At 37.8% G+C, this 16,687-nt stretch overlaps 1 protein-coding gene across 1 annotated transcript in view; it reads right to left on the bottom strand.

Moving 5' to 3' along the window:
- NPHP3 (nephrocystin 3) overlaps window positions 1-16,350 on the bottom strand; it is a 28,301-nt gene extending 11,951 nt beyond the window's left edge. Inside the window, exons 1-16 of the mRNA XM_054815885.1 lie at window positions 15,637-16,350; window positions 15,118-15,243; window positions 13,732-13,882; window positions 12,116-12,268; window positions 10,664-10,797; window positions 10,253-10,413; window positions 8,218-8,365; window positions 7,581-7,655; window positions 6,845-7,024; window positions 5,378-5,481; window positions 4,556-4,670; window positions 3,545-3,688; window positions 2,898-2,995; window positions 2,307-2,409; window positions 1,613-1,695; window positions 439-577 (exon numbers count right to left, since the gene is read on the bottom strand). Coding sequence (XP_054671860.1) covers window positions 439-577; window positions 1,613-1,695; window positions 2,307-2,409; window positions 2,898-2,995; window positions 3,545-3,688; window positions 4,556-4,670; window positions 5,378-5,481; window positions 6,845-7,024; window positions 7,581-7,655; window positions 8,218-8,365; window positions 10,253-10,413; window positions 10,664-10,797; window positions 12,116-12,268; window positions 13,732-13,882; window positions 15,118-15,243; window positions 15,637-15,990 — 2,268 coding nt within the window. The 5' untranslated portion in view covers window positions 15,991-16,350. The remainder of the gene's footprint in view (window positions 1-438; window positions 578-1,612; window positions 1,696-2,306; window positions 2,410-2,897; window positions 2,996-3,544; window positions 3,689-4,555; window positions 4,671-5,377; window positions 5,482-6,844; window positions 7,025-7,580; window positions 7,656-8,217; window positions 8,366-10,252; window positions 10,414-10,663; window positions 10,798-12,115; window positions 12,269-13,731; window positions 13,883-15,117; window positions 15,244-15,636) is intronic.
- Between the last annotated feature and the right edge of the window lie 337 nt (window positions 16,351-16,687).

Below are 16,687 nucleotides of genomic sequence, written 5' to 3'. Positions count from 1 at the left end.
TTGAGTATCCTACCCTAATCAAAAAAATGTTCCACACAACAGGGAAATTCTGCAAAGGTAGGAAGAGGAATCAGAAATCTAGTAAGCAGTGCCCTGTATTCTCAAGATTACATTTTTTGACTACATTTACTATGCTCAATGTAGTTAAGCATTGGATCAGGGCAGTGATCAGCAAGGAAATGCTAATTCTATATCACATAGTGGAAAAATTCTGGTTTGTGAGACAATGACCGAGTTGAAATTTAACACAAAGCAGTCATATGTTCTATAGTAACACAGAAGATAAATAAAATTGTCCCTTCTATACTAATAATACAGTAATCTCCAAATGATATACAGAAACCAACATAAATTTATATTTACTTTCAACTTAACACAAAGCCTTTACGGGAAAGGATATATACTACCTGTAGAAACACTGAAGCATTCTCTGCTTACCTCTCTCAAAAGACCTTTCTCTTTATCACTCCGCAATGATTCTTGAATTGATCTCAGAACAAGCCTGTACAGTGACACTGTGTCTTGACACTGACAACACTGTTGAAGGGTTTCATCAATATTTCCTGTACTTCCAATACTGAGCAGAAGGACAAAAAAGGCATGGTTTAACATACTAAATTTGGCTGAGGAAGATGAATTGAAATTACTGAAAAGCTCTATCTCAAAAGGTGCCCTGAATTCCTACTGGGTATAAAAGGTGCACAGCACCTGGTGAGATTCAACATAGAAGAGGTGAATTCCTGAAGCCACCTTCTGTTATATTGTCTGATTTTTCTAAATGACTGCAACGTTTTTATTTTTTTAAAAAAAGTACGTTGCAGTGTTCTTTCCTCCAGCAGGAGTACAGAATAAGAACATCAGGTTGCATAAAGATAAAACCACATGCTGCTGTTTCATTTAATGCATTTAAAAAGCATGTTGTCAAGAGCAATTAAGCATTCTAGAACATAAAACAGCAACAAAAAATAATGCAAATCAGTCACCCAGAGGAAATTATCAGTGTATCATCTTCCAGGAGTCTCTAAACTAAAAAAGCATCTTTCTCAACAAGATGAAGTCTAGGTTAATAATAAGCCAATGCAGTTATTACGTATTCTCTTGCACAAGAGGGAAGACTAATTTTCTCCACAGCAGGAATTATAGGGCCAAGTACCATATGCAGGATGTTAAACTAAACAGTTGCTGAACTTAGTTTGCCTCATAGATTTTAAGGCTAAAAGGATCTGATACATCAGTAAATACAACAGACCTCAATTAAAGTTTAACAAAACGATACCAACATTCTCCAAATACCATTAAAAAAACATTAAAGCAACTGACACACTCAGAAATCAGAACAGAAAAATAAAATAAAAACAGAAGAGCTGAAAACAGACAGATACAACTATTTGGATTTGCTTAGTATCAAAACAGCAACTGTACACTCTCCGATCTTTCTTCCCACTGCATTCACAGTCAGTGAAGGGGGGGAAACTTTGCATACTGCTCCATTGTTTTTTCTTAAAGAGATTCATTCTATGTCAAACGAACGTATTTCAAAAGGCCAACAAACCTACTTGAATTCTTCTAGTCTAGTGATAAGCATAATAATTGCAAGATCGTATCAACTCACCAAGCAATAGTTTTGCCCAAGAGAGTGACATACAAAGCATTGCAAGTTGTAGCGGAACGACAATGTCTCTCAAGCTTCTTCTCCTACAACATTTTAAACAAAATCTGTGAGACAAGATAAAGTTAACCATACCAATATAATGTTCACCGTTTGACAAGAAAATAAAAGTTCTAGATATGCTTCTATCTGTAACATGTCAAGACTACGACATGGTAAGTAGTGCACAAAATACTCCATGTTTTTCTAGGTAGAGCAGCATATGAGTAAAAGTTTCCCTTCAAATTTAAGATGAAAATAGTTAGGGTCTAACCGTTACATCTCTAAAGATGAGGATTACCTTACAGAATCAGTCTCCAATGCAAAGAGGTAAAATACTTTTTTCCACACTTATCCAATCATTGCTACAGTATTATGCAATACTAAACCTTCTATTATTCTAAATGAAAGAACATGTTTACAGCAATATGTGCAACTGTATAGTTTTTGTGTTAATAATTTATGCTGTTCCATCTGTGTTTCAGTGCTAGGAGCCATGGGATAAAAAATACTCAAACTGTGTGCTGTCTTGAGCAGTAGTATTTAGTTAGCTACATATAATACTTTCTTTTGGTACCTGCGCTTATTTCATCTTTCCATATTTTCATTAAAAGTTATCCTAGAGTAAGGTACTTCAGAAGACCTGCAACAGACATACCTGCTCTTTAGTCAATTTAACATTTGCAGAGTTACATTCTGCACTAATGAGAGATTTAACATCCTTGGAATTCAGTGGATCAAGATGAAGAGTGGGCCACAACCTTTGGTAAGAGAGAACAAAGTCATATTCAGACCTTATTAAATAGCACACGAAAGGAAAAAAAAAAAGACATCAAAGTTCCAGAGATTTTAAAAGATTGATATCAAAGCAGTAATTGAAGCTATTCCCTGCTACTAAGACATTCTAGTCATGACAAGTCAAATTTCCACTTTTAGCCTTATCCTGGATCTATATCATGGTATCATGGTTCTTGATGTGCCTCTGACTGCATTTAATATCCTCTTTCATATAGTCATGTGGACAGATACATCACAGTAAAACAAAAATCTGGTTGCACAACAGCTAAAACCTGTCCTCACTGCAGTTACAATAGAGAAGCTTTTGCTGTCCTCAATGGTTGCAAAACCTTATCCTATTACATCTCCAGGTCTTGACAAATCTGGCTGTTTGCTCTTCAGTGAGTAACTGTAATTTAAAACAACAATTTTAACCCAGGCTACTTTGAAACATCTCAGAAATATAACATACCTCCAAGCCTGTGGACATGTTTCTACGTTCACTGATACAATCACTCTCACGTTCACTGGCAGTGGATCTATCAGCCATTTCATATGCTTCTCAGCTTGCTTAAAAACAAATTTTGGTTACTTAAGACAAAGGTTGTTCAAAACAAATGCCAGAAGTCAGTAGGTTTCAGTAACTGCACAGTTCAGTGAAAGGAGTTGTAAATTCTCCAGTGTCCTTAAAAATTGTTCATGGCTCTTGAAACTGTACTAAATTATCCATTGGTATGTATCAGCATGACTGTACATTAAATAAAAAGATAGAATACTATTGTTGAAACATTCACTTCAAGGACTAGGTTATTTACATGCCTAAGTCAGCTCACAGCCTTGACGCTTTGGATAAATAATGTAACTGGACTGCTCAAAAATTAAGGTGTTGAGATAAATTTGAAAAAAACAACCAAACAAAACAACCAAACACGAATTTTACCTATAAAAATGAAAGACTGTATTTCAACTCATCTGCGCTTTTTGCAAAATTATTTTCTGTATGTGCTCTTCAGAGCAAAGCAAACATTAATATTTTTCTTACATAGATACAGCTGAACCTACTGCAATAGTCAAAGTTTCTTTTATACTGACAAATGGCAAGTTATTTTGAAAACATACCTGTATTTGGTCAATAGAATCAATAATTATAATAATGCTGCCTTGATGACGTGCAGAAAGTTTTTCCAGCCAGTGAGGAAACTCTTCCAGAAGTTTAGCTGGATCCAAAGTCAGAGGTGACACTAACCAAGAGTGTTGCATAAGCTGCAAAATTATAAACATATAACAAATTCTACCTTAAAAATCAACCAGGATAGTTGAAAGAAGTCCTATAGACACAAGAGGGAAATAAACCCACCACATGATTTTAGAGCAATTTTTCTAGCCAAGTTCACATAGGATTGTTTCCTTTTAGTATATGCAGAAAGCTGGCAAATGCAGAACAGAGAATATTTATTGAACTTGTGTAAATTCTAGAGAGCTAACCTGAGTTTACACAATGGACAAGGAATTTGGAGACTTAAAGGGCTTAAACATTGCACAGGTTAAATAGGCAGACTTCTAAAATACATGAGAAAATTGCAAGGAGAGCACAACTGATATCATTCTTCTAAAGGTTTTAGTCCTGTGAGGTCCTTAGTGCCATTCCGTAAAGGAAAAAGCAAGCTTAGACCCTGGCACAAAAATACTCCTCGCTTATTCCCCGTGTATCTAACACACAATTAAAAAATAAATTAACATAGGAGAGAAACTAGTCTAGGAACAATATGGTGCCAACTGGTGAATACAGCCTCAGGTTTCTAAACACATAGACAGAAGAGGTACCACCTGCCTCTCTCATCGGCCAGATGGCAGGAAGATGCTTATATGGTTTTATAAGCTATCAATATAGGTCACCAGAAGTATAACTGCTAATGCCAATCTATTATGAATATCCTAAAGATGCTATTTAATTGATCTGCATTCAACGTATAGGATCAGATTCCCCCCATTCTATAATGCCTTACATTTGTATTACTCTTAACTCACGTAGAAAAAGCTGTAGAAAATATTATCTTTTAACATACACACACACGCACTGGCACTTTCCAAAGAATCATGCAATGCAGGGTATGTAATAACACAGCATACCTTTAAAGTAAGGCGTTTAATTATCAACGCAGATTCTGAACTAGTAGACATGGGTCTCCCAACAAAGTGATAAAGAATTAGAGTGTTTGGTGAATGCTTCTGTTGCAATTGAATCCTAATGAGAGAAGTTAAAAAAAAAAAAAAAGCACTTAACAGACTATAATTTTGCAATTGTATCTCAAAAAAAAAAAAAAAGCAGTTTTGCCAAAGGAGATAGAGTGCCTGAGCTAGAGGTGTTCCATGTTTATCTTACAAAACAGGATAGACATTTCCTGAGCTATAATTGAACTTTTTATGTCAGATTCCATTTTTGCTCTCCCCAGTAGTAATAGCCATTAACAAGTGCCTTTCCTGGCACTGGATGGTCACGTGTCACTAAGCTTTTAAGAAGTAATGACACTATCAACACTATCAATTTATTTTTATGTCAGCAAATTTTGTCATAGCCTACAAGTGACCATAAAATGAATTTCTACGATAAACTATTGGGTCAGATCTTTCCTTTATTTCAGTTAAAAAGACTCCAAAGGACCCCTCTTGTGTATCAGAGAAGGGCAACACTATTGAACTACTGAAACCACTTATTAATACTGTGCAAAGACAGATCTGTAGGGTGTTGCAGTTGGAGTCAGGGAGATGTTAAAGGCAGTCCAGATGGAATTAGCTACTCAATTATTACAAATCTTTCCAGGATGCTTCAATAACTTCAATACTTTGTAAATGTTCCCATTTTACCTCTAATTAAACTGATACAATATTTGAAATGTAATGGAAACTTTTTTTCTTAAATTTCATTCATACAAAAAAAAGAAGTTAAACTACCATTTTGACAGAAGGAGAGATTTCCCAGAGCCTGGACCTCCTGATACAAGCAGAGGTGGAATTGGTGCTGGTGCTGCTACTAGGTCATTTAGACGTTCAAAATACTATAAAAAAGAAACAATCATTAGAATTATTCCACTGTTTAAGGGAGAAATACAGTAATTGGCATTGTAAACCATCTAGATAGAAAATGCATGTACAGATTTATTAAGATAAGGGAATAGCTACTGAAATGCAATATAATACAAATGGAAATAAATTTTGTAATGAAACAAACACAAAAATTATCATCTCAAAGAACGTGTAAAATAAACATTTTTTCAAAACTCTATTTAAAATGGAACTTTCAGCGCTAATAAACTGAATTACTGTTACTACAGTAAAGCAATTTGGTACTATGTTTGTTCAGGCTTCCCCATCCCCCCTTTCCCTCAACTACTTGACTGCATTGGATATGGTTGCCAGGACAAAGCCTTCAAAGTTGGCATCTGCCATGAATTACATTTTGAGGCACTAAGCATGCAAAAGAAAGGCTTTCTTTCACCACATGAATGCCCAAGAATGTTGTAGCAGAGTTTGGGATGACAAAAACAAAACCAAAAATCACCCTTCATTCACTTGGGAGAAATATTTTGTCTGCAAAAAAGAAGTGGAGGCGCATTAAGAAACACATGGTGATTTTTTCTATTAATGGTGTATTATTTTACTGTTCTAGAATGTAGTAAAGATGGCACAATCCTCTAACCCACTGCCAATATATAATTAGTGAAGTAAAAAATTAATTGTGCTAGTAAAATAAGGGTACTAACAAGTTAAATACAAGAACACAGAAACCGCATGCTTATGTTACATTATAAGATCAAGGAATGATGCCCAAATAAGCTGTCGCATCACTTTCCACGACCACTTTAATGTTTTTTCTTTCTACGTTCATTATACCTTCCCTACATATAACTGTTCCTGATACTCCCAATTTGAAATGTTTTATTTCAAGTAATGAGTAAGCACTGAGCTATTCAGCAGCCCTCTACTTTTAATTTTCCTACGTTCTTCTCACATATTTATGGCTACAAAAGTGTCCAGGTGTCAAGACAGAGCTTGGATTTCCTCAAAAAAAAAAAAAAAAAAAAAGAAAAAAAGAAAAAAAAAAAGACATTCAGAGCCTCTGTATTGACGACCAAAGTCTAGGAGGACACCCTACTTCTGGCACACCGTTACAGTGCTTTTCTCCAGTGCAGGAACAACTGCTTCTTCATCAATGCCATTCAACAACACATGAACTGGCATCTTTCCCAGAAAATAAATATGCCTTCTATATAAGACATATGGCTTCTTCTAGCCTAAGCAGTAACAGCCTCAAGGATGCTCTCATGCACAGCTTCTTCTGCAGAAGTACATCTTGCCTAACAAGGGATGGAAATGACTGATGACTTCCCCTTCATCCATATACATTTCCAATGTACTTACTTTCTCAAATCCCAGCTCACATGTTGAATTAGAGGCCTGCTGAAAAGCTTCCATCTGTTCTTGTTCATCATGCGCATCCCACAATACATCACCAAAAACTTCTTCTTCAGGAGCAGTGGACTCTTCCTTATTACCCAACTCCTTGCCTTCTAGTTCTGTCATTTCACACCCCAATATATCCTAAGTAAAAAGAAAATTACATGGAGAAAACTGCAACTATAACTCTTAACAGTGCAGGCACATTTGGTGTTATTCTCAGTTTCACTGTATGTGAGTGCAGCTCTAACACCAATATGCTCGTTTCCTTTTAGGCTAGCAGAGAACATAAATAAATGAGCGATTAGATGAAACAAAGTTAACTCTGAATGCACAGGTCTCAAGACATGGGTTTTAGTCTTCTCATAGTGGAAGCAACTCACCACAAAGAAGGATAAGCAGAGAATGGACTATCCAATCTTTCCTTATCCTTTGATATGAATAAAGAGAAATTAAGAGAGAATTTAGGTCACAAATAGATCCTTTTCTCCTGTTATTTCTGTTTCTGTCCATAAAAGCACTGCTCAGTTTTGGGTTTTATCTACACTTGCAGATTTCTTTGCTTGCCAGATATTAATGATAAAACACAAAAGGATCCTTTGAATTACATCTAAGTGGGATATAGTAATCACACTGACATCATTTAAGATCATAAATCAGAGAAGAAACAGAAAAAGCTGAAATGCATTGTGTACTCTACCTGTTTAATTATCTTTTCCACACATTTATAGATTTCATATGTTCCTTCCTCCACACTTCCAATATGATCAATCATCTGAAAAAGTAAACGGCAAAGCATGACACAACTCTGAACCCAATTGGGAACAGTATTTAGGACTTCCAACAAAAACATTCTGGAAGACATTTGAATTCCATTCTGTTGCATTCCTTAGGTAGGATTCACTTTGCCTAAGCCTTTAAAAGTTGGGCATCTAGTTTCAGCTGTTCTCAACAGTTCTCTCTGTAGAGGGAAATAAATGGCAACTGATCTATTTTCAGATGGGAGGAATCTCTCTGCAGGTACGCTTCTTAGCATTTAGCTAGGGACGTTCAATAAGTAACTTTGCCATTTAAATGGCTAAACACAGGTGAGAAATTCTATCCATATAGCATAAGGATTTTTTTTCAGTGAAAATGGAGTGGCTCTTTTTCTCCCCTGCCAATGAAAATTTCCTAACATTCATAAATTTCAGCTTCAGCAACCTGCTCATACAATGAGCATCCAGAGCAATGAGCATAATGCAGTTTCTCCTAAAATCTGGGACTACTAGCACTCGATGTTGTTTATAGCAGGAAAGTAAACCTTTTAAAATTCAACAGTCTTCAAAATCCCATACCTTTGCTTTGTTCATGTAAGAAATTTGCTCGATTAACTGTTGCACTGAGACTGAACTGACTCTGCCATCTTCCTTTCTGTGGTAAATTAGCCGGGGTTTTTCTTCTGGATTTCTCAAGAAGGCTTCTTCACAGTCCTCCAACAAACAACTAGATTGGAAATCAGCATTCTTGTGCTATATTACACTGCTGTAGTAAACAGTTCAATCAACACAAGCTCTGAAGATGGGTTTCACTGCAAAATCTAATTCAAAAGTCATATCTATTTACAACAAAGGGCAAGCAAATATTTCAGCAGAGAATTTAACATAAACTCTGAAGCAAGGAACAGCTAAGAGAAATTTATGCTACTTGTACCAAAACCATTGGAACCATTTATTAATTTTTAGAATTATTTCTTTGTAAATTAGAAGTTGATCTTCCTGTCATACCAACATGCAGAGTGAAAGGTAATTGCCTTGCATAGAAAGAATACAAATTCACAGATGATTAATAAGCATCATACACATGCTCTGCCATCACTTATTTGAAGGCTCTGTTCTATTCTTTGACCTTTTGAGGAAAAGTCCTTCAGTATTTGTCAGATGTAGGATAGTCTTTTAATTTATAGTAGTTGAAAACTCAAAAGCACTTTGTATTTATTTATGTGAATGATATCCATGTATGTCATTCCCAGCAATCTACTGCTGTTCCACAGAAGCAACTATACAGCTTGAGGATGCTGACAATAGCAGACAGGATCTCTCAAATATTATGTTCTTTATATGAGGACTACAATTTTCATCAAAGTTTTTCTAAGAGAAACTTTCTAAGTGAATACTGTTGGCAGGAATACTCCCTCGTGTTATTTTTTCTCTCGTGTATTTCATTCTTAAACACTTCTGACCCACATACATAAGACTGGGTTATTTGGCAACAGTATCCCCTTGGAGTATCAATATACCCTCAGCAGGTGACATTATCTTTCTAAGAGCATAAATGTATGGCAGCTCTAGTCTGATTCCTCTATGAAAATAAATCAACATCTTCTGTGGTACCTGGCTGTTCCCTGAAGCACTCCACTGTTCTAAATCTTAGCTACGACTTTCGTAAACCAGACATTAATTCTCTGCAGACAGATGTTTTATTTACAGAAACAGGAGGTTTAGTTAATACAAGAGCTGTAATAATACAACAGTATTTGAGATCCCTAGAGTTCAAAATCTACCCCTAATATGAAACAATGCGTACCAGTATTTTCAGATTTTTGCATTCATACAGATGTTTTGGTATGACCACTCTGTGATTCTTAATATTTGTCTTTTCTATTCCCCTTTTCTCTCTTCTTCAGCAAAAGGACACCCCTCCCTCCTCCAAACATCAAAACCAAACTCTGACCAAAATTCCCAAATGCATAACAGAAACAGTCCTAACACAATTCTATAAGTATTCCTAGTTTGGTGCTTTTCATTTCCTAAGTCATGTTTCTTCTTCTAGAAGGTCAGGAAATTACTCATTGAAAAAACAGAAAACATTGCATCACCATTTGTCATAAAACTTCATGACTTCAGTAAATTAAGCTGTAGAAAGCTAGCGTAAGGTACCACACAGGGGAGCCATGAAATCAGTCCGAAAAATAGCCAGAGATAAAAAATAATATATGACAGAATAAAATCAACATACTACAGACAGGTGTAAGGCTTGATAAGCAACTGAAAAACACTGAGGACATTCACACCAGCCATCCTGAATTCCTAAGACTACAGCAATATGCATGACAGAGAGCTGCTCTTAGAAAGCAAACATTTCCATATTATGAAGACATCTTTCATGCTGTATTTTAAGAGAATCTGTAGCCACAAGAAAAAGGAAATGATACAAAGCTGATATATTCTTTTAACTGCCTGCCCTAGCAAACCTAAAGTTTGAAGGAGTATTTCTTAGAAGATACTAGCTTAGGAAATGTACTGACCAAAGCATCACATACATTTTAATAAGCTATGCTTTCTGCATAAATTACCAGTTTCCATTTGCTTTACCAGTCTGGAAAACACTTACCTTGGCAAAGTTAAATGCAGGAGCAAAATGACTAATGAACTTTTATCAATTTCCCATTTTCTTACATCCTTAAGAGGCCTTTCATTTTCTGCTGAAAAATTAACAACTTGAAAGAAGTACCCCATTGTTTCACAGATTGTTTGAAGTTTTGGTGAGTAGTTCTGAAAGCAAAGTTGAATAACGGTACTTTATTACTAAATCTGCATAGCACTAAGGACCTACTAGATAAATCTCAGTTTCTTTTCTCTATGCAGTTTCTTCCTCTAAAGTCTTGACAATACTTTCACTGACTTCACCGAAATCAGGCTACACCTACTAAAAGTTTCAAGAAATATCAGACAAATCTCTGAATAAGTATCACAGTGGAAACAAAACAGCATATAAGTTAGTGTAAGTTTGCGATGTACTCACTCTAATGAAGATGTCCACTTCTGGTTGAGTCTCATCAGTACTAATAATAAAACATCTTACTGTGTTACTCCACAGAGAGTGGGAAAACAGAGGAGTAACCTGTAACAAACTGGCGACAGCAGCATCCCAATCATCTGCCAATGAAAAAAAAAGACCAAAATGAAGTCTAGAGATCTTCCTATCTGATTACGCTGCATAACAGATAAGTCATCACCTCTTAACATTATAAATGTTTAACATTTTTACTCAACTAGTTTAATTTTATAATTTTAATTTAGAGAACCCATATCATCTGATAATGTCATATAATTTGATGTGGCAAAACAACAGTGTTAAATATATTCATATTACCATTAAAATGGTATTTCCTTTAAATAGGATTGATGAGATGTATCCACAAAATCAAGTTTGTAGTTGTAAAATAAGTAAAAATATGCAAGAATAATAAAATCACTCATAACTGAATTTTTTTTTTCCACTCGAGATCTACATGTATTTCAATTAGACCACACAAATAAATGACAGCAAAACATTATGGGAACTTCCCCTTCTTGAGATAAAGTCCATTGCTTTCTGTAGTACTTGTATGTCAATTCCCTACAGAAACAATGAATTTTAAAACTAAGTTCTTCATTTTGTGCCCGGTCATTCTTTCAAGCTAGGAATAGGTTCCCCTTTCAGTAGTACATGGCATGATGAAAGGCTTAGTGTATCAAGCTGGAGACATCACAGAGCAGACCCTCCCCTCCCACTCTGCAGACACAGACTTCTGAATCAGAGCCCGAAGGATTGAAGAAAAAAGGGAGAAACTGCCAGCAAAGTCAACTACATGCAGGAGGGATTCCAGGGCCAGGGCAACAGCGAGGGAAAACAGAGCACCAGAAGACAATTTACAAGACGCCATTTGGAAACAAAGTTCAAAAGCAACAATTACTGATAACAAAATATCTAACACCAATTCAAATAACAATGCATATATCCTAGTCTTGCAATCAGATTTCCATGAATGGCCCCCTAAGCAGACTCAAACCCCATGCAAATCCAATGAAAAAACCAGGGATATAGTTTATTCTAATACAAACGTAACATTCATACTTGGGAAGTAGAAAATTTGAATAAAAATGGGAAAAAGAATGCCAGCAGATATTGAAAGAAAGATCACTATCTTTCTTAGTCAACATAAGCAACAAAATTTGGTTTACTCACAATGAAGCACTATTCACTGCTGTTTGCTAAAATCACTGCTGCACATATCATAGTCACCAAATATATTAAACATAACTTAACGTGTACAGCTACAGATTCCTTTTATTTTCACAAAGAAGAATTCCAAATAACCTTTTAGTCAAATTAGCCAAGAATGGACAGCAAACGAGCTAAGAAAGTATAAGAATGGATAGAAAAATTGCATAGACACATATAATGCCATCAAAACAAACCACCATTACTTACCTCTGTTTATATTTGCAAATGGTCCCTCAACATCTATAGAGCTATGAGCAAATTCAGGCCCTCTGAAAGACTGCTGAAGTTGCATCATACTACCCATGGATGGCTCACTTCCCAAAGCTCCTCCATTCCAGTATTCAGATTGTGCCCCAGTAGCTAAGAATTAGAAAAAAAAACCCAACCAAAACATCTTCATTGTCACTAAACAAGGTCAATATCAGTCTTAAATACTGCAGCTGAAACCTACTGCCACAAGCCACTGATCATAATTTTTTTCTGCTTTAGCAAATTTGCTCACACCTTCGTGTGCTGTAGTTCTAAGTGGGCACTAGTCGGAAGTTAATGAGAAGCTATGCTGCTAAAGGATGAGGTTATTTGCTAATATTTGTTATTAGGTGGATCACTCACATCTGTTGGGTTCAAATGCTGACTTGGATTACTAATAAAGAAAACTGTTCACAGTATTGCTGCAGTCATTTGTACACATCATGACAACTTTTGTTCAAGAATGTTCCAGCACTGGAAACAGCATAAAGAGGCTGTAGGTCAGGACTGAAATATATTCTCTGTGCTGTGTGAAAGAGCTCTCACAGTATCTCTTTGAAATATGCTTGGATTACACTTCTGCCAATCAATATACAACTTTCAAGACACTAAATAACTCTTCCATGGAGAAAATCAGAAAATTGAAAAATACTTAGAAAAAGGTAAGAAGGGAAGAATGAATTAAAAAACTAATTTAACGCGAAAGATGACAGAAAAAACATAAAAGAAAACAAAGACTATTAGTACCACTAAAGTTCATCAAATGCATAATTACTATGCAAAAAGCCGATCACTGCATTTTGAAACATTTCTGCTTTTAAAGACTGCATATTTATACTCCTGCCAAGATGTGACAGTTGATATATCTCAATAAGCAAAACAAAGGTTAAGCAACAGCACTTGCAAGCAGTTTTTCCTCAGTAACCCTTCATGGTGGCTATCCTTAAGAGTGTTAAGGTGCTGTCTGCTAAAATTATTACTCTATTTTGAATCAGACACAAAGTCAGAGAACTGATCATATACCTATCTGAATCCTTCCCATATTATCAAATACCTCTTACAGCATATACAAGGTTTTGTCATTAAGTTTGCTAGGGCTTCTCTTTCAAAAACTTTCAAAATGACTCTTGGTCAGTTCATGTTTGTTAAATATGTAACTCTGCTATTCTGAAAAGTACAGCAGATGAGACGGGCCTACTTCATCATCCATAGACAGTAAGTCTATCTAAGGTGTGCTTTTTGGATCCTTTTGAACATGATCTCTCAGATCTAGAATCAGAAAACTCAGAAAAGGCTAGAAAACTCAGAATTGTTCATGGAACAATTAAAAAAAAAGTGTTCAAGTCACCATGTCTAGATAGTACTTTATTTTCTTCATCTATTCATTCTTAAGACCTGAAATATGGGGTTCCTAAAATCTAAACTATGTTTGTAAAGTCAACTGCTTTTATCCTTTAAACTATTTTACACTGCTTTTCGACTTGGATTAATAAACGTTTTTACAAAAGAACATAAATATTTGTCTTGTGCTTTACTATGCAGACTTCAGTCATGTTCCAACACAAAATGCTCACCAGTAACATCTGTACAATTGTCATCAGAATCAGATTCTTCAGGATCAAACACTTGGATCCCTTGGGCTTGGAGTCTCTGAAGTTTTGCTTCTAGCTCTCGTTTGGCCCTCAGTAAGTCCTGAATCTCATTTTCTTTAGTTTCTCTAAAAATCTAGAGGCAGGATAGAAAAAAACAAAACCTAAACCAAACAAAACCATAAATCTTTTGAAATTTAGTATCAGTTCCTGAGCTCACATTATGTGCTTTCAACTGGAAAAATAAATTTCTAGCATTCATTTAGCAGGCAAAGGCATGAAAATGTGAACAAGAAGCCATCAGGAACCTATAAATGAGCAGGGAAATATAGTTTAAAATTATCTATTTTTAAAATATTACCATCTTAAACCGTAACATTCTGTTCTGAAAGTTAGAAGTCTGCATTAGTATGGGAAATTCATTAAAAATGGCAAGTAAATTTCTTCATCTTTTCAAGTTTATAGTCTTCTAAAATCACTAATAATTTTTTTCAAAGGTTCCCTTTTACTCTTCCATGTATTTTGATTCTTCCACATATTTTTTACACTTACATATAATCTTGTATTTAATTTTGATTGTTGTGAAATTTAAATTCCATAAGATAAAACGTGATCAAGCATGTCCACCTGTCCTGTTTGTAAAATATTACCATCACAGGGGGAAGAAAACACAAACCTAGCTTTAAATAGAGATACAAAATCTTCAAGTCTCATTTTCTTAAATAAGGTCAAAACCAATCCTCTTTTTATATATCTACCAAACATTAACACCTGTTACAATTAAAGATATCAAGAATCTTGAAAACAGTGCAAAATCAGGACCTATTGCCCTATTTTGGGTAGCAGAAGTATCACCATCTGCAGCAGGGGAAAAGCAGAAGCATAAGCTTGGCCTTTCAAGTAATCCCTCCATAAAGTGTGAAGACTTTTAACAGGCAATCATGTTTTAGCAGCCAAAAGAGATGAACCAATACACACTTTTATTTAATATAAGCTAGAAGTGTTAAACATTACAATGCTATATATAAAATTTATGCAGAAATAATGGAACTCTGTGTTTATACATTCCATCAGCATGTGTCAGTTTGCAGTCCGTGTTTTCTCGCCACTTTCAAATATGAATATATTCCTGTGTTGATGCATCACTGCATATCCTTTTAATATTTAACAAGTTATTTTCTATTTTTTCCTCTTAGTTTTATGAAGAAGTTTTGGTAGGATTATCTAGAAGGAAATAAGCAGCCACAGCTGTTTTTTTCTTAAGAAGGAGAGGTCCTCATGAAAGCTATTGGAGAAGAGCTCATTGGGGGAATGTGACCAAGTAACATCTATCTTTTTTTGGCGATTTTCTCAGGAAAAGTCAAGCCATACCTTGAATTGCCTTTTGACCTTGTCTCGATCATGTTCAAAAGTAGCAGCTCTCTCCATGGCTTGGTATTTAGCTTCTAGTGCACTTTCCTTCTCTCTAAGTATTTTCTGGTAAGTTTTCTGTAGTGCCTGAAAACATTTAATACACCATTTTTCTGAGCGAAAGCAAGCGCTGATAAAAAATTTTAGATTACTTTTCAGTCAGTGGAAATAAAGTCTGAATACAACGTTATCCCATCACCCTACACCTCTCTCCTTGCTCTAAACATGATGGCCACGCATCGCATGGTTCCCATTCCTAGAGGCACACCTTGACCGAACCCTGATGGCGCTCACCAGGATAGCACTGGGGCACGCACCATTTCCCCAGCACCCTGCCTTCCCTGGGAAGGAAAACTCATCACACTTGTCACATCCCCACCACAGCCTTCCTGGGAAGCGGGATGGGCCCTTAGCAGCCTCACCCGTGAGGGCCCTGCTTCGCCGCTCAGCCCCCTCCTCCAAGAGGGCAGCGGGAGCTACCTGTAGCTCAGCGCGCAGCCGCTTGTTTTCCCTGTCCAGTTTGGCCTCCTTCTTCACCATGGAGGCCACTTCGTTGTTCTTGCTGACACGGAATATCTCATACTCCTTCTTCAGGCGCTCGTACTCGGCCATGCACTCCAGCTCCTGCACCGAGGCAGTCGACTTAAAGCTGGCCCCGATGAGGCCGCCGGGCCGCGAGGCCCCAACGCGCCGCAGGGAGCCGCGCAGCAGCCGGGCCTTGGGCTTCACCTCCACCGGGATCTCGCAGGCCTCGCCGCCGCCGCCGCCGTACGTGTCCTCGATCACCTCCCCGACCCCGCCCGCCGGGCTCACCAGGGACGACGCCGTCCCCATGGCCGGGGTACGCCGCAGCCGCAGCCGCTGCCGGAGGAGGGCCGCGCTTTAACACCGAGGGGAGGGACCGGTGCCTTCGGCAGGCCCTGACGGCGGGGACATGCCTAAGACGAGCGCTCCCGGAGGCGGCTGCTTCCCGCCCCGGTCAGCGCCCCTCACCACTCCCCCGGCCCAGCCGAGCCGCCGGGTCCTCTGAGCCCATGGGCCATGGTCCGCTCCTTGCGGCGGCCGGACGAGGAGGGGAGGGCGGGAAGAAGCCGCCCTGCGAGCCGCCTCCCTCCCTCTTCCCCTCCAGGGCTGCTCCAGCAGCGCTGCCCGGGACGGGGCGGGAGGGGGAGCATGAAGCGCCCCTGAGGGCCGGGGAAAGGCGGGGCCGCGGCGGTCGATGGTGATGAGTGGGAGGGGCCTGGCGGCGGCCGAAGGGCGGGAATCTGCTCCTCTCAGGAAAAGTGAAGGATTTTTAGGTTTTTGTTTTTAAAAACAGGAGGTAACCTGTGGGCACAGCAAACCCTTCTGTTCCCACTGGCACTATCTCAGCGTGCACCGGGGAAGCCTCAGCCCTGCCGGGCCCTGCCGCCTGGCCGGGCAGCATGAGCCAAAAAAGTGTCCATTTTCTTCTCAGAGAGCAGGGCCCAACAGGGTTCATCACCTGCCCCAAAGCCCACAGGTTGCACCGCACCCCGGGCTGGTCTACACA

Source organism: Grus americana, chromosome 2 (assembly GCF_028858705.1).
Source record: "Grus americana isolate bGruAme1 chromosome 2, bGruAme1.mat, whole genome shotgun sequence".
NCBI lineage: Eukaryota > Metazoa > Chordata > Aves > Gruiformes > Gruidae > Grus > Grus americana.
The sequence above is the reverse complement of the archived record's forward strand: the minus strand, read 5'-3'. Positions and strand labels throughout refer to the sequence as shown.